The sequence below is a fragment of the Perca fluviatilis genome, chromosome 21 (genome assembly GCF_010015445.1).
Source record: "Perca fluviatilis chromosome 21, GENO_Pfluv_1.0, whole genome shotgun sequence".
In the NCBI taxonomy this organism is placed as follows: Eukaryota; Metazoa; Chordata; class Actinopteri; order Perciformes; family Percidae; genus Perca; species Perca fluviatilis.
In genome coordinates this window covers 6,945,846-6,961,238 of record NC_053132.1, presented here as the reverse complement: position 1 = coordinate 6,961,238, position 15,393 = coordinate 6,945,846, and the positions used below count along the sequence as shown (strand labels likewise).

The 15,393-nt window shown below is 40.9% G+C and overlaps 2 protein-coding genes across 5 annotated transcripts; one reads left to right on the top strand and one right to left on the bottom strand.

Moving 5' to 3' along the window:
* Positions 1–1,162: 1,162 nt before the first annotated feature.
* Positions 1,163–10,172, bottom strand: psmd11b (proteasome 26S subunit, non-ATPase 11b). 2 transcript variants are annotated; one of them, XM_039788992.1, is made up of 13 exons: positions 10,030–10,172; positions 8,346–8,447; positions 7,995–8,191; positions 6,515–6,572; positions 6,063–6,257; positions 4,955–5,099; positions 4,747–4,807; positions 3,695–3,757; positions 3,271–3,396; positions 3,010–3,045; positions 2,861–2,912; positions 2,617–2,759; positions 1,163–2,526 (listed from the first exon to the last, which is right to left on the bottom strand). In XM_039788992.1, exons 1-12 carry the CDS (start codon positions 10,118–10,120, stop codon positions 2,617–2,619), a joined length of 1,269 nt encoding a protein of 422 aa, XP_039644926.1. In that variant the 5' UTR covers positions 10,121–10,172; the 3' UTR covers positions 1,163–2,526. The 2 variants fall into 2 exon arrangements, with proteins under 2 accessions (XP_039644926.1, XP_039644927.1); XM_039788993.1 differs by having other exon boundaries at positions 1,163–2,521.
* A 758-nt stretch (positions 10,173–10,930) lies between these two features.
* Positions 10,931–15,393, top strand: cdk5r1b (cyclin-dependent kinase 5, regulatory subunit 1b (p35)). 3 transcript variants are annotated; one of them, XM_039789235.1, is made up of 3 exons: positions 10,931–11,253; positions 12,656–13,811; positions 14,435–15,393. In XM_039789235.1, exons 2-3 carry the CDS (start codon positions 12,907–12,909, stop codon positions 14,454–14,456), a joined length of 927 nt encoding a protein of 308 aa, XP_039645169.1. In that variant the 5' UTR covers positions 10,931–11,253; positions 12,656–12,906; the 3' UTR covers positions 14,457–15,393. The 3 variants fall into 3 exon arrangements, with proteins under 3 accessions (XP_039645169.1, XP_039645168.1, XP_039645171.1); XM_039789234.1 differs by having other exon boundaries at positions 12,653–13,811; XM_039789237.1 differs by lacking the exon at positions 14,435–15,393 and having other exon boundaries at positions 12,653–13,815.

The following is a 15,393-nucleotide window of genomic DNA, read 5'->3' as shown; positions in this document are numbered from 1 at the left end:
GCGTCGTGACGTAATCACGCACAAAATACGTAGATAAGTGAGAGCTGTAACACTTATTAGCACACAACAAAACATGTATTTTATTAATTGTTTATGAATAATAGTATTCTGAGGGATTATGTTGCTCGTCAGATAAAGCATGTATTTAAATTAATTTAAATGTTGCAATTTCCTACTTATACTATGCAAAGTGATCAAACAATGCAACCCAAACATGAATTGACTGGTTCTTTTTGGTAAAATGTCAGAATCAAAATCAGAAAAGGATTTATTGCGAGGTAAGTAGCACTTACTATGAATTTGCCTTGGATGTACAGCCATAGAACAAAATATTCTAAATATCTCCCAGGTTTTGAATTATTCATTTTTGAATTTGGAAATTACAGTGACTCTCTTAAACGTAAGAAATGTGTAGAATGTTTAGCGCCAATTTTCACAATAATAATACTCAATTATAACAATCATTTTATCTTATTGGTGTTTTGTATTTCCGACAAAAACCAAGAATGAATATAATGGTTAATAAAAACAAATGATTTATTTTAACTATTCTGAACATCAGTTGGACTTGTTCTAAAAATGTTTGAAATTAAGAACCACTTGTATATTTAATATTAGTCTGTATCGAAAACAATCATACTTTATTTTTCTGGTTAGGAAATAATTAAGCCTGGGGATGGCTGAGACCTTATATTCAAATTTCTAAAATGTAACATGCCAATATAATTAAATAAAAAAATGTTTTAGTTTGAATTAGATCTTAGATCTAAATCTTTATTTTGGATGCACAAACTGCTTGTGAGGGAATATTTGGAAGTCTTGGAAGTAGTTTCCTGCTGGGCAGCTACATTTAAAATGACATGCTTGTGCTTTTAAGTATTGAGGGAAAAAAAAAAGAAGTAGAAAATCCTGCTTTTTATGGCACTTGTTTGAACATGGCGGTGTAAAGAATCTGCTCCGATAAATGGGAAAGGGTTGTAGAAGTAAGTCTGTTGACAGATGCTTTTAAGATAAACTTGGTCATAGTGTTACACAGTAAAAAAAAAAAAAAAAAAAAAAAAAAAGGAAAAAAAAACACATTTGTACCCAAGTTTGACAACATGGGTTGGGTAATCATCATGCTGATTGTTTAAAAATCAAAATAAAAGACAATCCAAAGCTGTCCATTTAACTGATTTAATGCCCTTTGATGTGAGTTTCCTTTCAAATTAGTGACAAATATAGCAGCAGGAGGAAGATACTCTGGGGTGAATTCGGTAATTTGAAAAAAACATGTTGATTCCTGTTTAAGAACTGTGACTGCTTAGATATCGCCCCTTTGACTTGTCCTCTAGCAGACATACTTCCACTTAACTCTTGTATACATTTCCTGGGTCAAACACTGCAAATAAACACTTTGCAACATGTAAATCCTCTCCTAGTAGTCTCCTAATCCTCAAACTGTAAAACAAATATCATAGCTGAGTGGCCGGTAAGTTACCACGTCAAATTACCATCAGCAATTTCTTTTGCAAGAGACAAGACAAAATCCTTAAAATACAAAATATTTATTTTGAAAATGTCTTTATAAGAGTTAAACAAAAAAAATCAAAACAAAAAAAAATCAAAACCCAAATCAAAACCATACAAATTGTTTGGTTACTAGCATACCACACTAGTGCTAGGAACTAACAATGGAGAATTGCTCAGTCAGGGGTAACTCACAGACACTCAGAGGCAATGAATACATCTACACCTCTGCCCTTCGATTTCATATTGCACCCAAAACACTGAGGCAAACAGAAGCGCCCAAAAAGGTGGCACTGGTGGTGAAATGGCATCCTGTCTGTTCTATAAACTTACATATCCAGGGTGGGCAGACATGTAGCAAACATCTGATTCTTTTTTTCCTGTTCTTTTTAAACAAAAACACAAAACCCAAAACAAATAAAGTGAGTTTAATACATATCTGAAATACAGTGGGGACTGAACTGTTGGCATTGATATGGTGAGGGAAAAGAGGGGAGCTCTTCGACAAATATTCAGTATCCCAAGGAGTATCCCAACCTTCCAAAAACTAAACAGTGTGCTTTTGAAAGATATGGACAGGAGAAAGCCTTGTTTCCGCATACGCAGTAGGTAGCAGAGTCTAGGCCGCAGAGGTCAATGTTGCACCTTAGAGGTTGCAGTGGAGTCAGCTTAAGGCTTGGTAAGCCCGACCTTATAGCAGATATAAACATATATGTATTCTTAAACCTTTTATTCTTTTTATTGTGGTTGTACAATATTCCCTGATGGCCTGATTTGGCCGCTGAGTGTTATACAGAATCCTGAAGAGATATCAAAATCAAAGAGGGTAAAATAAACAAGAGAAGTGATGAAATTGTCCATTGAGGGAAAGGAGAGAGGGGGGAGGGAGTTTGATGGGGAATCCTGTTTGTTGCAGTTTGTGGGACTTTTTGTTGCGCTCCCTTGTCCCCTTCTTAAAATGTTACACACGCTGGTCAAACACACAGTTCCTCCATCGCACTGCCGTGGCAATCTGCTCTGAGGATGAAAGACAAAACATTTAGTAGAGACTAAAAGAAAGAGCACAAAGACAACGCTTCTTCTCTTCCTGAAATATTTGGTTTGTACCTATGTCAGCTTCTTGGCTTTGTTGTAAAGTGAATCCACGACTTTGCTCATGTTCTGAATGGTTTCCAAGGCTGCTTCGTATGTTTTGTCCACAGGGGGCTCTTCGAATATGATCAGGACACCTTCACCTTGGTCAAGGATTCCTGCACAAAAATATATACACAGTACAGTGAAGACTCTTGCTCTGCCTGTGAAGTGCATAGGTCTGATAGAAACAGACGTTTCCAATTAACCTTTCACTAACCGTGAAACTTTTTGTCCAGAATCATCTGTGATAATTTCCTCTCAACATCCCCCTATAAAAAAAAAAGAAATGAATACAACCCACATTTTAAAAGGGATATAAATGAGGATTTTAATACTTTTAAATAGGCTAACTGCAAATAGACATACCTTTGACAGTTTCATTAGACCCGATATGTGTTCTATCTGAAAACAGAAGAAGAGGCATATTAAATAATTGTTAAAATGATGAGGAACAAGAGCAGATTCTCATGTCAGCCTGGAATATGGAGAGAATACCCTTAAAATAAATAAAGACAATGCTTAGGGACAGGAAAATGTAAGAATTTAGGAGCTGATAATAAATGCTCTTTCATTGTATACTATAAGTGACATGTTTCCTTTGTGAAGAGAAGCCTTGCACGTCCTTACCTGTGCTCTGGAAAAGGGTTCGATGACACGGATGAGGTTTTGTTCCAGCAGGTTGTCGTACAGCGTGGCCAGGTGAGTGTTGATGATGGGATCATCCCTCAGCTCCGCTCTGTACTCTGTTAGGGCCTGGAAGATGCACAACTACAACAGTCAGCCAATTTGTCTGGAAGCTTTTCTACAAAGAAAATCATTCAAATGCATTGTGTATGTATGTACACACACACACACACACACACACACACACACACACACACACACACACACACACACACACACACACACACACACACACACACACACACACACACACACACACACACACACACACACACACACACACACACACACACACACACACTTTGTTTGGTCGAAAGAAATGAAAATCCATTAACACAGACTTGATGAGACTAAAAAGGATTCTTACCTTTTCAAAGTCTGCTAATGATCTGTTCTTGCAGGCTTGGGCAACACATTTCAGTGCATCTGTCTGGATGGATGACGACAAAAAAAAGATTAATGTCACTTTTTTTCCAAAACATCTTCTTTATTTAGAGTGTAGATCAATCAGCGAGTATACGCACGTCTTATAGAGGCAATCTACGTATGGTTTATACATAGATTGCCTCTGTAAGACGTGCGTATACTCGCCGCAGCCGACCTGTCGAGCACCAGTGTGACGTCATGGGAGCGCCCTAACTATACTTGCGCGTGGTGGTCGCGACACTAGTTGCAGTCTTCTCCTGAAGAGAGGTGGCGCAACTGAGGAAAGGCTACCGACTTTGCAATTTCTACGGACTAGAAGAAGAAGAAGGAAAACAACGGCAGAACTGGCAGCAGCATTGACGTCAATGTTTCGATTTGATTCAATGGCCTGCTTCGTCGGATCAAGTCTTTCATTCACCACAAAAGATCTCGTCTTAACCCAGTTAAGATTTACAAGAGAGACTCTTGAGAGTCCTGGCATCCGGTTGCCCTCGAACTCGTCCATGCTTCCCGTATCCGCTTCGTCTCTGGTCGCGCACTTAAAATCCTGGCGCGGCAGCGAGCACTGCGTCATTTTGACGTCACATTGGCGCGCAACAGATCGGCTGCGGCGACTGTAAAAAGGCCTTACGCCCCCTTCCCCACCTACGCACTCCCACAGATTAACGTCCTTCTACAGAAACCAGCTTAGTTAAATTGTTAACCTGAACAAAACAATAGGGATCTAGTAAATACAGTGAAGTTGCTTGTCTTTTAGAAAGCTCATGACAGAAACAGAAGTAACCACACAAAAAACAGTGGGCTATAATTGCAAAATCCAAAAAAAAAATATTTTTATGAAATATGTTTTATTCACGAGGTGTTTCAGAATAAAAAGCAGCTTGTATTTCATTTGGTTCTAATAGTATGCATCACCATTTAGGACCATAAAAGGTGGAAACAAATGACATCGCTGCTTTGTGAGATCAGCTATTAGCAGAAAATGATACTTGCCTGTCGGCCGGCATATCGCAGGCCCAGTTTCCCGCTGATCAGGCCTTGAACCTCCTCTGGTCTGAAACAGCCAAGTTACAGTTTTTTTTTTTTTATAATAAGATATATAAACTCAGTAGTGTTAAAGATTCAAAAAGGCACCATGTGGATGTGAGAGTAATGAATGTTCAAACAGTAATGCACGTTAAGTTTTAAAAGCACTACTCACGAGTTCAGGACAATTTTGCACAGGAGCATGTATTTGAGTGCTGTGACAGCTTTGGGGCTGTCGATGGAGTCGTAGCCCTCGAAGGCCTCAAAGAAGTAGGAGTAGGCTGTCTTCCAGTCCTTCTCCTCTGCTGCGTGGATGATCCCTACAACAGAGATGACACAGCATGATACCATCTGTGGCCAAAACAAACCGCTTCAGCCACCGTGAAACGCCAACAAAAACCGGAGAAACTCGCTGGGCTGGAGATAAACACTGTAGCTGCTATGAGATTGTACGATTCAAAGAAATGTTAAAACCACCGAAGAATTTGCCACAAACGTGGGTCTTCTTTTCAGTTCACACTGTGTTGTAAAGTCACGAATAACTAGGATACTATCAGGCCTCGTGGCTCTTCTGCATTCACGCTGGTAAACAAGCTGTGAGACTTTGAGATGGTTGTCAGCATAAAAACAGCTGAGTCGCTGAAGATCACACCAGCTATACCTTTTTCAATGAACTATGGAGAAGAAGGAGTTGCTTCATGGATGTTTTTTTGTCTCATTACTTTTTATTAACTCATTTAAATATAGTAATTACTATAAATATAATGTTAAGAATTTGAATTCCTGGCACCCCCCAGTGGTAGTATCAAAAGGAGAAAAATCAGGTAGACAACAGGGATTGTCTCATCTTTTGACAAACCAAGCTTAACCAAGTTAATCAGAATAATCTGAAAGCTAAAATAAACAAAATAAATACAATAAACAATCCTTTAATTATTCTATGACCATTATGTAATAATTGCCATAGCCTGTCTATATGTCTATTAAAATGTTACTACAAGATGGATCTTGTAGTTTTTTCTATCCTACCAAGGGAGCAGATGGTAAAGCTGTTAAATAGCAATTAAATCAGTGCAAATAACCACGGTTATGTGTTATACAAGTTACTTTTCCATAGTTTCAATATTTTCTGTGATACTAATACTACAAATGATTTAAATACTGTAACTGCTAAATTCTCACTTTCACTGTTTTGATAAGCGCCACCTTGCTGTTACCCCATAGAACCTAAACCACTTTAGCCCAGGTAACTGTTGGAAGTTAGAATAGCGAACACATCTGACCTGACTGCATGTCCAGAGCTGCCTGGAGCTTTGGAGGGCAGTAAATGCCGTTGGCGGTGGTCCTGGCTGAGGTGAGGGCTGCGCGGGCCTTGGGCAGGTTACTGAGAGCGTGGTACGTCTTACTTTCAAGCAGCTGAACCTCTACCAGAAGAGCTTTGTCATCCATCTTTTTCAGCTCCTGGAGCAACTGGGTGCCTGAGGGTGTGAGGAATGACAGAGTTAATGTCTTGCACATTACCTGGTGCAATAACTTTGTACAACATTCAGTAAACAGCTTGGGGGTTAATTGTGCAATTATATTCCCGATATGTGCGGTTCTTTCTTGTTTCTTCTCGTTAGAAGTAAAATCGTGCCCACATAGCAATGCCAGACGTTTTGTCAAGTCTCTGAAGCAGGAGACAGATGCTGCTATTTACCAAAAAGATAAAAATGTGAAGTCTCTATACACTCACCAAGCGCCAAGGCCTCCTGGTATCTTTTGGTGTCAAAATAGAGTGAGATCAGTCGACCCTGAAAGAAAAAGAGTGCCATTAGAAAAGCAGAGAGCAGCTGTGCCAATCTAAGCGGATGCCGCATTACATTATTGCCTGCCGAGACTACTGTTGGAAGACTAACCGGTTTGTTAAATGGTGCAAAATAGCAGGTCCGAGGAGTTGGACACACAAACCTGATGTTCAGCACCAATGCTTTAAATAAAGTCTTCATTACATATCTCAACATGATGTCATGTCGTCTACAGATAGGTGTTGAAATACAAATACAGCACCTATAGCTGTTCCTCAAAAGAGTAATTAACTGTTTTAAGGTGGATCTTATTTAAGCACATGAGGACTTCTCTCTCTCTCTCTCAGCCTGAGCTCATTGTACACACACAGTGCTATTTACAAAGTTTCCTGTAATTCTTTTACTCCTGTCACATTCCTCATGTTTGTCCTGAGGCAAACCATGGCGCTTGTCTGAAGAGCGTCCCTCTTCGCAGCTTCACTCATTTATACATGCCACAGTTTCATTACGTAGTTTTCTTCGACACTATATATAGAACTAATAAAAAAAGTATTGTTGATCCTATATTTTGTATTTCAGCCAAAAGCTCCAGATATTCCTGGCTTTGAGTGTGAACCTGCTGGCAGTCATTTGCCACAAAGCACCTTTTGGCAGCTATAGCAGGGCGATGTCATCATAGATGCCACTGTGTAGTGGCTGTTTTAGCATCTTTTGTTACTTTCTTCAGGCAAAGTTTACAACTTTGCTTAAATCACATTTATCAAGTTTCCTGTGTTCGTTTGGTTTTAACCTAAAGTAACGCCACAGTGGCGGTGTTCCATATCTACTTACAACCAAATGCTCCACCATAATCTGTTTAAAAATCACAGCGTCTGCCACTCCAGGAGTCAGGAAATGTTACATTTGATCCCTTCCACAGCTTCTATTTATGTTTGGGGATACAGTATCAGTTTTGTTTTCACTATCATAAAACATAAAGGCTGTTATACGTAGGCGCCAACTAGGGCTGGGTGAGAGGACGAATACATCAGCTGTTGGTGATAGGTTGTATCCTATATTTCGTCCTCATCAGCTATTAAGTCATGACAAAACGACAACATAATGCAAATAAACCTGACAGCATAATAGTGGCGCTATACAGTAAGTTGTTAAAAAAGCTTTAATAGCCTGATAACCGTTGCCAACACAATGTCATTTATTTGCAGCTCTCCACTGAGGTTCTCCAAAATATATCACAAGGGCTTATGTTCCATTTGAAAGGCTTTATATTTCAGCGATATCCAGTTGTGTACTGCAGTTTTCCCTCTACGTTATACACATGAGCTATTCTCAGTTAAAAAGGGGTGGTGTTGACTAGAAGGAAAAAAAAAATTGAGCTACATTTATTCCATTTGACAGCACCCACAAGCTTATTCTAGATCTGTTTACCTCCAGGGCCTGTCGTAGGAAGGTTCTCTTCTCAGCCTTGGCCCACTCAATGCATTCAAGACACAGCTCAACCTCCTGCCCTGTTGCTGCCTCCATGTCAAGAAAGAGGTCCAGGAGAGAGCGGACCAGCCGGGCCGCCTTGGCCTTGCTGATGGAAATCAGAAAAGGCCTCACAAATTTCAGCAGACCCCCTAGTTCTGGAGACGGCCACAAAAAGAAAAGAAAGGAAAAGACAAATACTTCAGAAAGTGGAAACATAACATAGAACAGGTTCCATTAGGTTGTTTGTAGGCTTACTTGGGAAAGTAAAAACAGGCACAGAATGGAGCCCAATCAAAGTTTGACCATTACCTGCAGCCTGTCCTGACTTGGCCAGGAGTGTCCCCAGCTCCAGGATGCTCTGTTCTTTAACCCTGACAGCTTCCTCATCATTCTCTTGGACATCTCTCCTCACTGTTAAAGAAAGGCAACACATTGACATTGGAAAACAATTTACTTATTTAATCCTCACGTTATGCAATGTGTACATTCTAAACAGTCTGCCAAAGTGAGACACTCATTTAATCAGTGTGAGTCATGGACTTTTTAAGCTTTAGAAACCACAATCTGACTTAGTCTTGTCATGGTTTTGATGATCTTTTTTTATTTACATCATTAATAGCTTAGTATTGTATGCAATAAAAAGGTATGTAGAAAGGTTTTGGGCCCAGTTTAATATGAAACATTGTATACAATATATGTAGTAGGGGGTCCCTGCTATGTCTCTACTCCAGTTAAGGGGTCCTTGGCTTAAAAACATTGAAGACCCCGGGTTTAGTCTGAGAAGAATAGTGAAAAAAGCAGATCACAATGTTCTGGGGCACTGAGTTTTTCTTCTTAAAATAGCTTACTATGTCCAACAGTCCAAAACCCAAATATAAATCCAATTTATTATCATATAAAGCATTGGGAATCAGCAAACCCTCACATTTGACGTGGAATCAGCTTGTTTTTGCTTGATAAATGATTTAACTTATAACACCTATCAACATTTAAGTACTTTTCTATCAAATTGCTAATTAAATAATTGACCCCACTACTGAGAACTAAATCAATGTTATGTCACGACATCTAATATATTTAAGAGAAGTAAACAGTGAAGCCAGCTAGTAGGCTGTAGTGACAAGGCAATTCCAGGACAGTGAGAAGAGTTTACAGTAACGTTAGCTACATATCGTAATGCAATTTCCATTAAGCTCTGCGTTTGCGCAACCATACACCTACAGGCTGCCAATGAGTAATGCGTTACGTTAATAAAATATGTAGTAGCTTTATTTACTCTGTCAGAGAGCTGCATTTGACTGTGTTGACGAAATTGGTTGAAGGCTTTTGACAACAAGCTAAAGATGTTAGCCATAATAGCTATCATGCTAACATGACAGACAGTCTTCAATAGTAGATGCTAGATCGCACCCGGTACACGTGTCGACGTCAACACGGGCATACTGCGCAGGCGTCAATACACTTGTTTGCCGATATTGTTAATTTCTCCCCATTCTTGTTGGAACATGTTCGATTGTGTAGTATTTGGGTTAGAAGCCTTTATTGGTGATTCCTTACGGTAGAGTCAGTCTTGCGCTGCAATGACAGAGGGGGAAACCAGAGTGTTGACGCCTGCGCAGTACGACCGTGTTGACGTCGACGCGTGTATCGGATCCGATCTAGCATCTATCGTCTTTAATAGAGCTAATGGTAGTTAGCTTAGAAACTGTGGGCAATGACACAACAACACAAGACCCAACTACACAGTCAAAAACACAACATTACTGATACCTACTAACATATTTCACGCCCAGGCCTAAAGTTAGCAAAGTTGCTAACGAGCTAACGAGCTAATATCCACTAGCAGTTGCCGTTACCCAGTGTTCAACAGTGAGTCAGCACGGCACACCACCGGCTCCTGCTATTGAACGCGCTAACCTCGCAACCTGAGAAATAGGAAATAACGGGGATCAGAGAAATAGTGTCCATCTCAAAATCTCGACCGAACACTTACCTATTGAATGTAGAATGTCGATAGAGGCGTCGCGATCCGTGCTAATGAGAGACTGGGCTCTCTGAAATTCAACCACTGCTGCAGCCGCCATCTTCCTTATTCAAATGCTTCTTGAATGAAAATACGTGCGCGGACTACGTTACCTAGCGTATGTGACGTCAGCGTGTGACTTGCATGTTGAAATTTAAAGGCACATGGGAAATGTAGTTACATAAAAAAAATGGGCCATAAACATTAGAGGCTGCTTATCCTACGCATTTGATTTGTATGTGTGTATACCATCCAACTTAACTCATAGCTTAGCTCATTAATTTTGTCTTCAATTTTAAAGTAGGTTAAACACCATACACTTAATTTGTATAACATACATGTCCAAATCAAATGCTTGCTCAAGGCCAATATTTTGTGCCAATATTAAATTGTTTTTATGAGAATGGGACACAATTACATTTATTCTGTTTTAATTTAAGGACTTATTAGTCTACTTCAGAAATACTTAATTTGTATAACATACATGTCCAAATCAAATGCTTGCTCAAGGCCAATATTTTGTGCCAATATTAAATTGTTTTTATGAGAATGGGACACAATTACATTTATTCTGTTTTAATTTAAGGACTTAGTCTACTTCAGAAATACACAATAACTCCCATGTGAAACCATAGGCCAATATAATTAAACTGTAGCATCCAGCCTATAAGACGAACTAGGAACTCTGGTCAGGTCCTTAAATTAAAATATAAACGCAAACAAAATAACATATAACATAAATAACATAAGTCCACTGGGTTCACATGTGCGCCTGCTGTGTGCGCCTATAGGCGGAGTCGTTTCCCAGCAGAGACAGCACCGCGCACAAAGCGCAGAGCGGCGCCCCACCACCGCCTTTGCGTCAACCATCCTCACACAGCCAGTGACATAACACAACATCAGCCCTCGCAGCATCCGCATCTCACAGCCAGGAGGACCAGGAGCACATCTTCATCTAAGCATCCATTCCACAACTGCCTACCATCGTCTGAGCACCGCCGACACCAGGCGTGTTTATCCAACGCTTGTTTTGTTTTTGTTATTTTTTGCCTCGGCTCGGATTATTTTCTTTGTTGCATTTATATTCTCGGAGATGGTTTTATGTTTTTATCGCGTCTTGTAAGGAAAACCAGGCTCGAGACGCGGAGCATCATCGTTACAGAGCAATAATATTCTCATTGAGCAGGAGATCAGGTGAGTTTCATTTCATTTTTGGAACATATTGGTCCTAAAAGTGCATCAGTTCATATTTGTGCATATTTGAAAACAGATGATGCGCAGCTATAGGCTATATCTAATTACGAAAATATGGCACAAAACATGAAAGAAATTGGGATGGAACGTTATAGACAGTTTCATGCACCTTCATATTGTAAGATGTTATCGGATAGAAAGAAAACACGAGGATGTTCTTCATTTCTAAGCCACCGCCTATTATGGCCAGCATTTTTATTTCGACGCAGACGCTCAGTTTCAGCACCATGGAGAGCACCCGATGATGTACACTACACAACACCTTATCGCAGCAAGAAGCCCAAAACGTAGCCTGTTGTAATTTAAGCCCAGTGAAGTCCCATTCAAAGCTCCTGTTTTGGAATTTTTCCACCGTTGACGAATCGGATTGATAACAGGGTGATGGAATGAAGGATCGAGCAGCTTGGATCCTGCGCAAGCGAGCAAAGTCGATCCATCGACAGTCGAATTCATAGGGAAGGCTACTGCAGCGAGGACGAATATATGTCGTGCAAAGAAAGAATCCTACATCTCTCTTTGTTTATCTAGTTTTAGTGGAGGTAAATTATATGAGCTTGCATTTGTGCTTTAATATGCCGAATCCTATATGCACCAAACGCGACCTTCACCTGTTATTAAGGTGTTTACGTTTCTGTCTTCCATTTTAGTGAGAGGGGTGGGTGGCGCGTGGTTCACTTTGACAAGTCGGCCATTGCCCAGAAAAATACAGTATGTCTCTCTCATCATAAATGTACGCATTTACCATATAGGATCCATTTAAATCAAGGATGTGGAGGAGAATTCTTTGAATAGCTGATGCACAGCAATCACCCATCATATTATTTTTCTGTATGCTCGCTAATCTACTGCAGATGAAGCTGAAGCACAATTTCACACTAAAATGTCAATAATGTTAGGGTTCTTGTTACATTGATCATTTGCAGCAAGAATAAATCTAAAGACTACTGATTAATTAGTGTATATAGGCTGATCCATTCCACCGCTTACTGATCAATGCTGCAAATAAGCAGACACCACTCAGCACACATTCAGGGACCACAATAGAAATAAGTCTTTGGGCTTTATTGTGTCATCCCTGACTATTTATGTATTTTAATGTATGGACACAGAGTACTGTTTCATATTTTATATTTAAGTGGTCAAATAAAATCAATCAATAAATCATGAGAACATTGTAGAACCCATTACCGTGATATTATCTGATGCAAGCTGAATAATTATAGATCTAATCTGAGATCAAATACATTTTGTTTCCAATTTGTAAATAACCATGGATAATCTGAAGGTTATTGATCCCTCACCAGTTATCTTTCTGATTTTTGATCTTTTCTGCCTCCAGCAGCGGCCATCAGGAGACGCAGACAGAGAGCTGAAATACGAGAGCGACTGTTTCAGTCGGGGTGATCTTTATCCTGTCAGAGAGCTGTTCACAGGATCATTTTCTCCCAGGCCTTAGATGCCCAGCGGCAGCCTGTAGCCCGGGACTCCCAGCTCCCAGAAGCATAGAGGCTTTGAGACCCTCAGGATCTCCCCTGGCAGACCCTCTTCTGACCCAGTGCGGCTAAAGCCCCTGGACGCCTCCCGACAGTCACCATGGGAACCGTGCTGTCTTTGTCGCCTAGCTACCGAAAGGCTGCTCTCTTTGAGGACGGCCCGGCCACTGTGGGCCACTACACAGCTGTCCAGAACAGCAAGAACGCCAAAGACAAGAACCTGAAGCGCCACTCGCTCATCAATGTGCTCCCGTGGAAGCGGATTGTAGCAGTGTCCGCCAAGAAGAAAGGCTCCAAGAAGGTGCAGCCCAACGGCACCTACCAGAACAATGTCACCCAGCTGAACAATGAAAACCTGAAGAAGTCGCAGTCATGCGCCAACTTGTCCACCTTCACCCAGGATCAGAGCACTCCCGCTCTCACCAAGGCCTCCAACAACACAGTATCGTCCATCAAGAAAGCCCCTCTGACCAACTCCAATGTGGCCCCCGGGACCCCTAAGAGAGTGATTGTCCAGGCCTCCACCAGTGAGCTGCTGCGCTGCCTCGGGGAGTTTCTGTGCCGGCGTTGTTACCGGCTGAAACACCTGTCACCCACTGACCCAGTGCTGTGGCTGCGCAGCGTGGACCGCTCCCTGCTGCTCCAAGGCTGGCAGGACCAGGGATTCATCACCCCCGCAAACGTGGTCTTTGTCTACATGCTTTGCCGTGACGTGGTCTCCTCCGAGGTGGCCACGGAGCACGAGCTGCAGGCCGTGCTGCTCACCTGCCTCTACCTGTCTTACTCCTACATGGGCAACGAGATCTCCTACCCTCTCAAGCCCTTCTTAGTGGAGAGCTCCAAGGAGACCTTCTGGGACCGCTGCCTGTCCATCATCAACCTGATGAGCGCGAAGATGCTCCAGATCAACTCCGACCCACACTACTTCACTCAGGTGTTTGCAGACCTGAAGAACGAGAGCCAGAAGGAGGAGGAGAGGAGCCGCCTGCTCATCGGCCTGGACCGGTGAGGGGGGGGAGCAGAGGGTTCAGGGGAGAAGGGGAATACTCCAGTCTGGCATTTGGACACAATTGAAAGATTAGTTGTGACGCTATTTATTTATTATTGTCCAAACATAAGTGTGACGAGGCCAATTAGGAAGTATTTGACATTTATCACAACTTTGTATCTAGTAAGCCTGAATCTTCAACTCTGGAGGAGGGGTGATTTGGATGGATTTAGACGGAGTTTGCATTGAGGGATAACATTTGCAATGGTCACCTAAAAATAAGGCATAAGGTCTAAAAAGCCAGAAGATTGTAATTATCAAGTTCTATTTTCAAACGAGCAAAGGATGGATTTTCTGTAAACCTGAGAATGAAAGCTTTTTTTTTGACAATGATATATAAACAAAAAAACAAAATGCCAGACTTGGGTAAATCCTTTGCTAACTTACAGATATATATCTATATAAAATACTGAAAATCTTAAAAAAAAAAACATTTCAGGCAAAAAGACACAAAAAAAAAAAAAACATTAGAAAAGAAAGCGTACATCTACAGCAATGAATGTGGAGAGGACTGAGGCTGCGGCAGCCTACCAGTGACCTTCTGACTGTTTGACGATGTGATGTGCACTGCCTACTGCAGGAGGGCGAGGGCCATCGCCTGACTGGCTTTCTTCATGCATCACGGATGAACAGGCACGTCTGGCTGCAAACTCTGGATCTCTGGAAGGCCAACACCACGTCCCGTCCATTAATACGGATACCACTGGAATCTTTTTTGCTGCAATGCATATCTGAAAAAAACAAAAACAGCAGGGGCCATCAATGCTGGATCCATATTTTTGTGGGTTTCTGTTTGTGACTCTACAACAGGACTTATGCTGTATGCTGTATTTCGATGGACGATAAGCAAACACTGCATTGTGGGACTTTCGATAAGGAGGACAACAGCCAGAGGACATATGATGAGAAAGACCTACTTTATTTTCATCTAGGAAAAAAAAATAAAACAAGTTAATGGATGTTTTACTCCCCAGAGGCTTACACCTATGGAGGCTTATTTATTGCTTTTCTGGAACAGGTTTTCTTTGATTTCTTTCTTTTTTTTGAACTTAGAAACGTAATGTTTTGCACGTGTGCCATGCAATTTTACAGTTTCCGGGAGGGACGGAACAATTGTTACTGTTCTTTTTACTTGATTTGTAAACCGACTGCATCTGCATTAGAGAATGCTGTGAACAAAGTGACAGTAGTTTATTTAGCTATGCTTGCTAAAATAGGCTATTTGTTTACCAGGGAAATTCTTTTTGTACTTTTGTCGATTTTGGAATGATGTTTGATTTCGTGCTTATGATTCAGCATAGAAAATGTTTAAAAAAAACAAAAAAAAAACAGTGCCATATCTTCGATGAAAATCCCACAGGTCTGAGAACACTCTGAAATACTGTACTGTTTGTCCAGCTGTTGAATGATGGGATGGAATTTCATCTACTACTAACTAACTTACTGACACCTAATTTATTGCCATTCATGTATTTATTTAGGCTCATCTAATGTAAATGAAAGACCGTGATGAGAGACTTTGAAAAGGGAATGATGTGG

Coding starts and splice junctions, on each gene's coding strand:
- cdk5r1b (XM_039789235.1), top strand. CDS start 12,907: ATGGGAACCGTGCTGTCTTTGTCGCCTAGCTACCGAAAGGCTGCTCTC. Junction 13,812..14,434: donor CTGCTCATCGGCCTGGACCG/GTGAGGGGGGGG, acceptor TGCCTACTGCAG/GAGGGCGAGGGCCATCGCCT.
- psmd11b (XM_039788992.1), bottom strand. CDS start 10,120: ATGGCGGCTGCAGCAGTGGTTGAATTTCAGAGAGCCCAGTCTCTCATT. Junction 6,573..7,994: donor TCCTACGACAGGCCCTGGAG/GTAAACAGATCT, acceptor TTTTTCTTTCAG/GGTCGACTGATCTCACTCTA. Junction 4,808..4,954: donor TGCAAAATTGTCCTGAACTC/GTGAGTAGTGCT, acceptor TGGCTGTTTCAG/ACCAGAGGAGGTTCAAGGCC.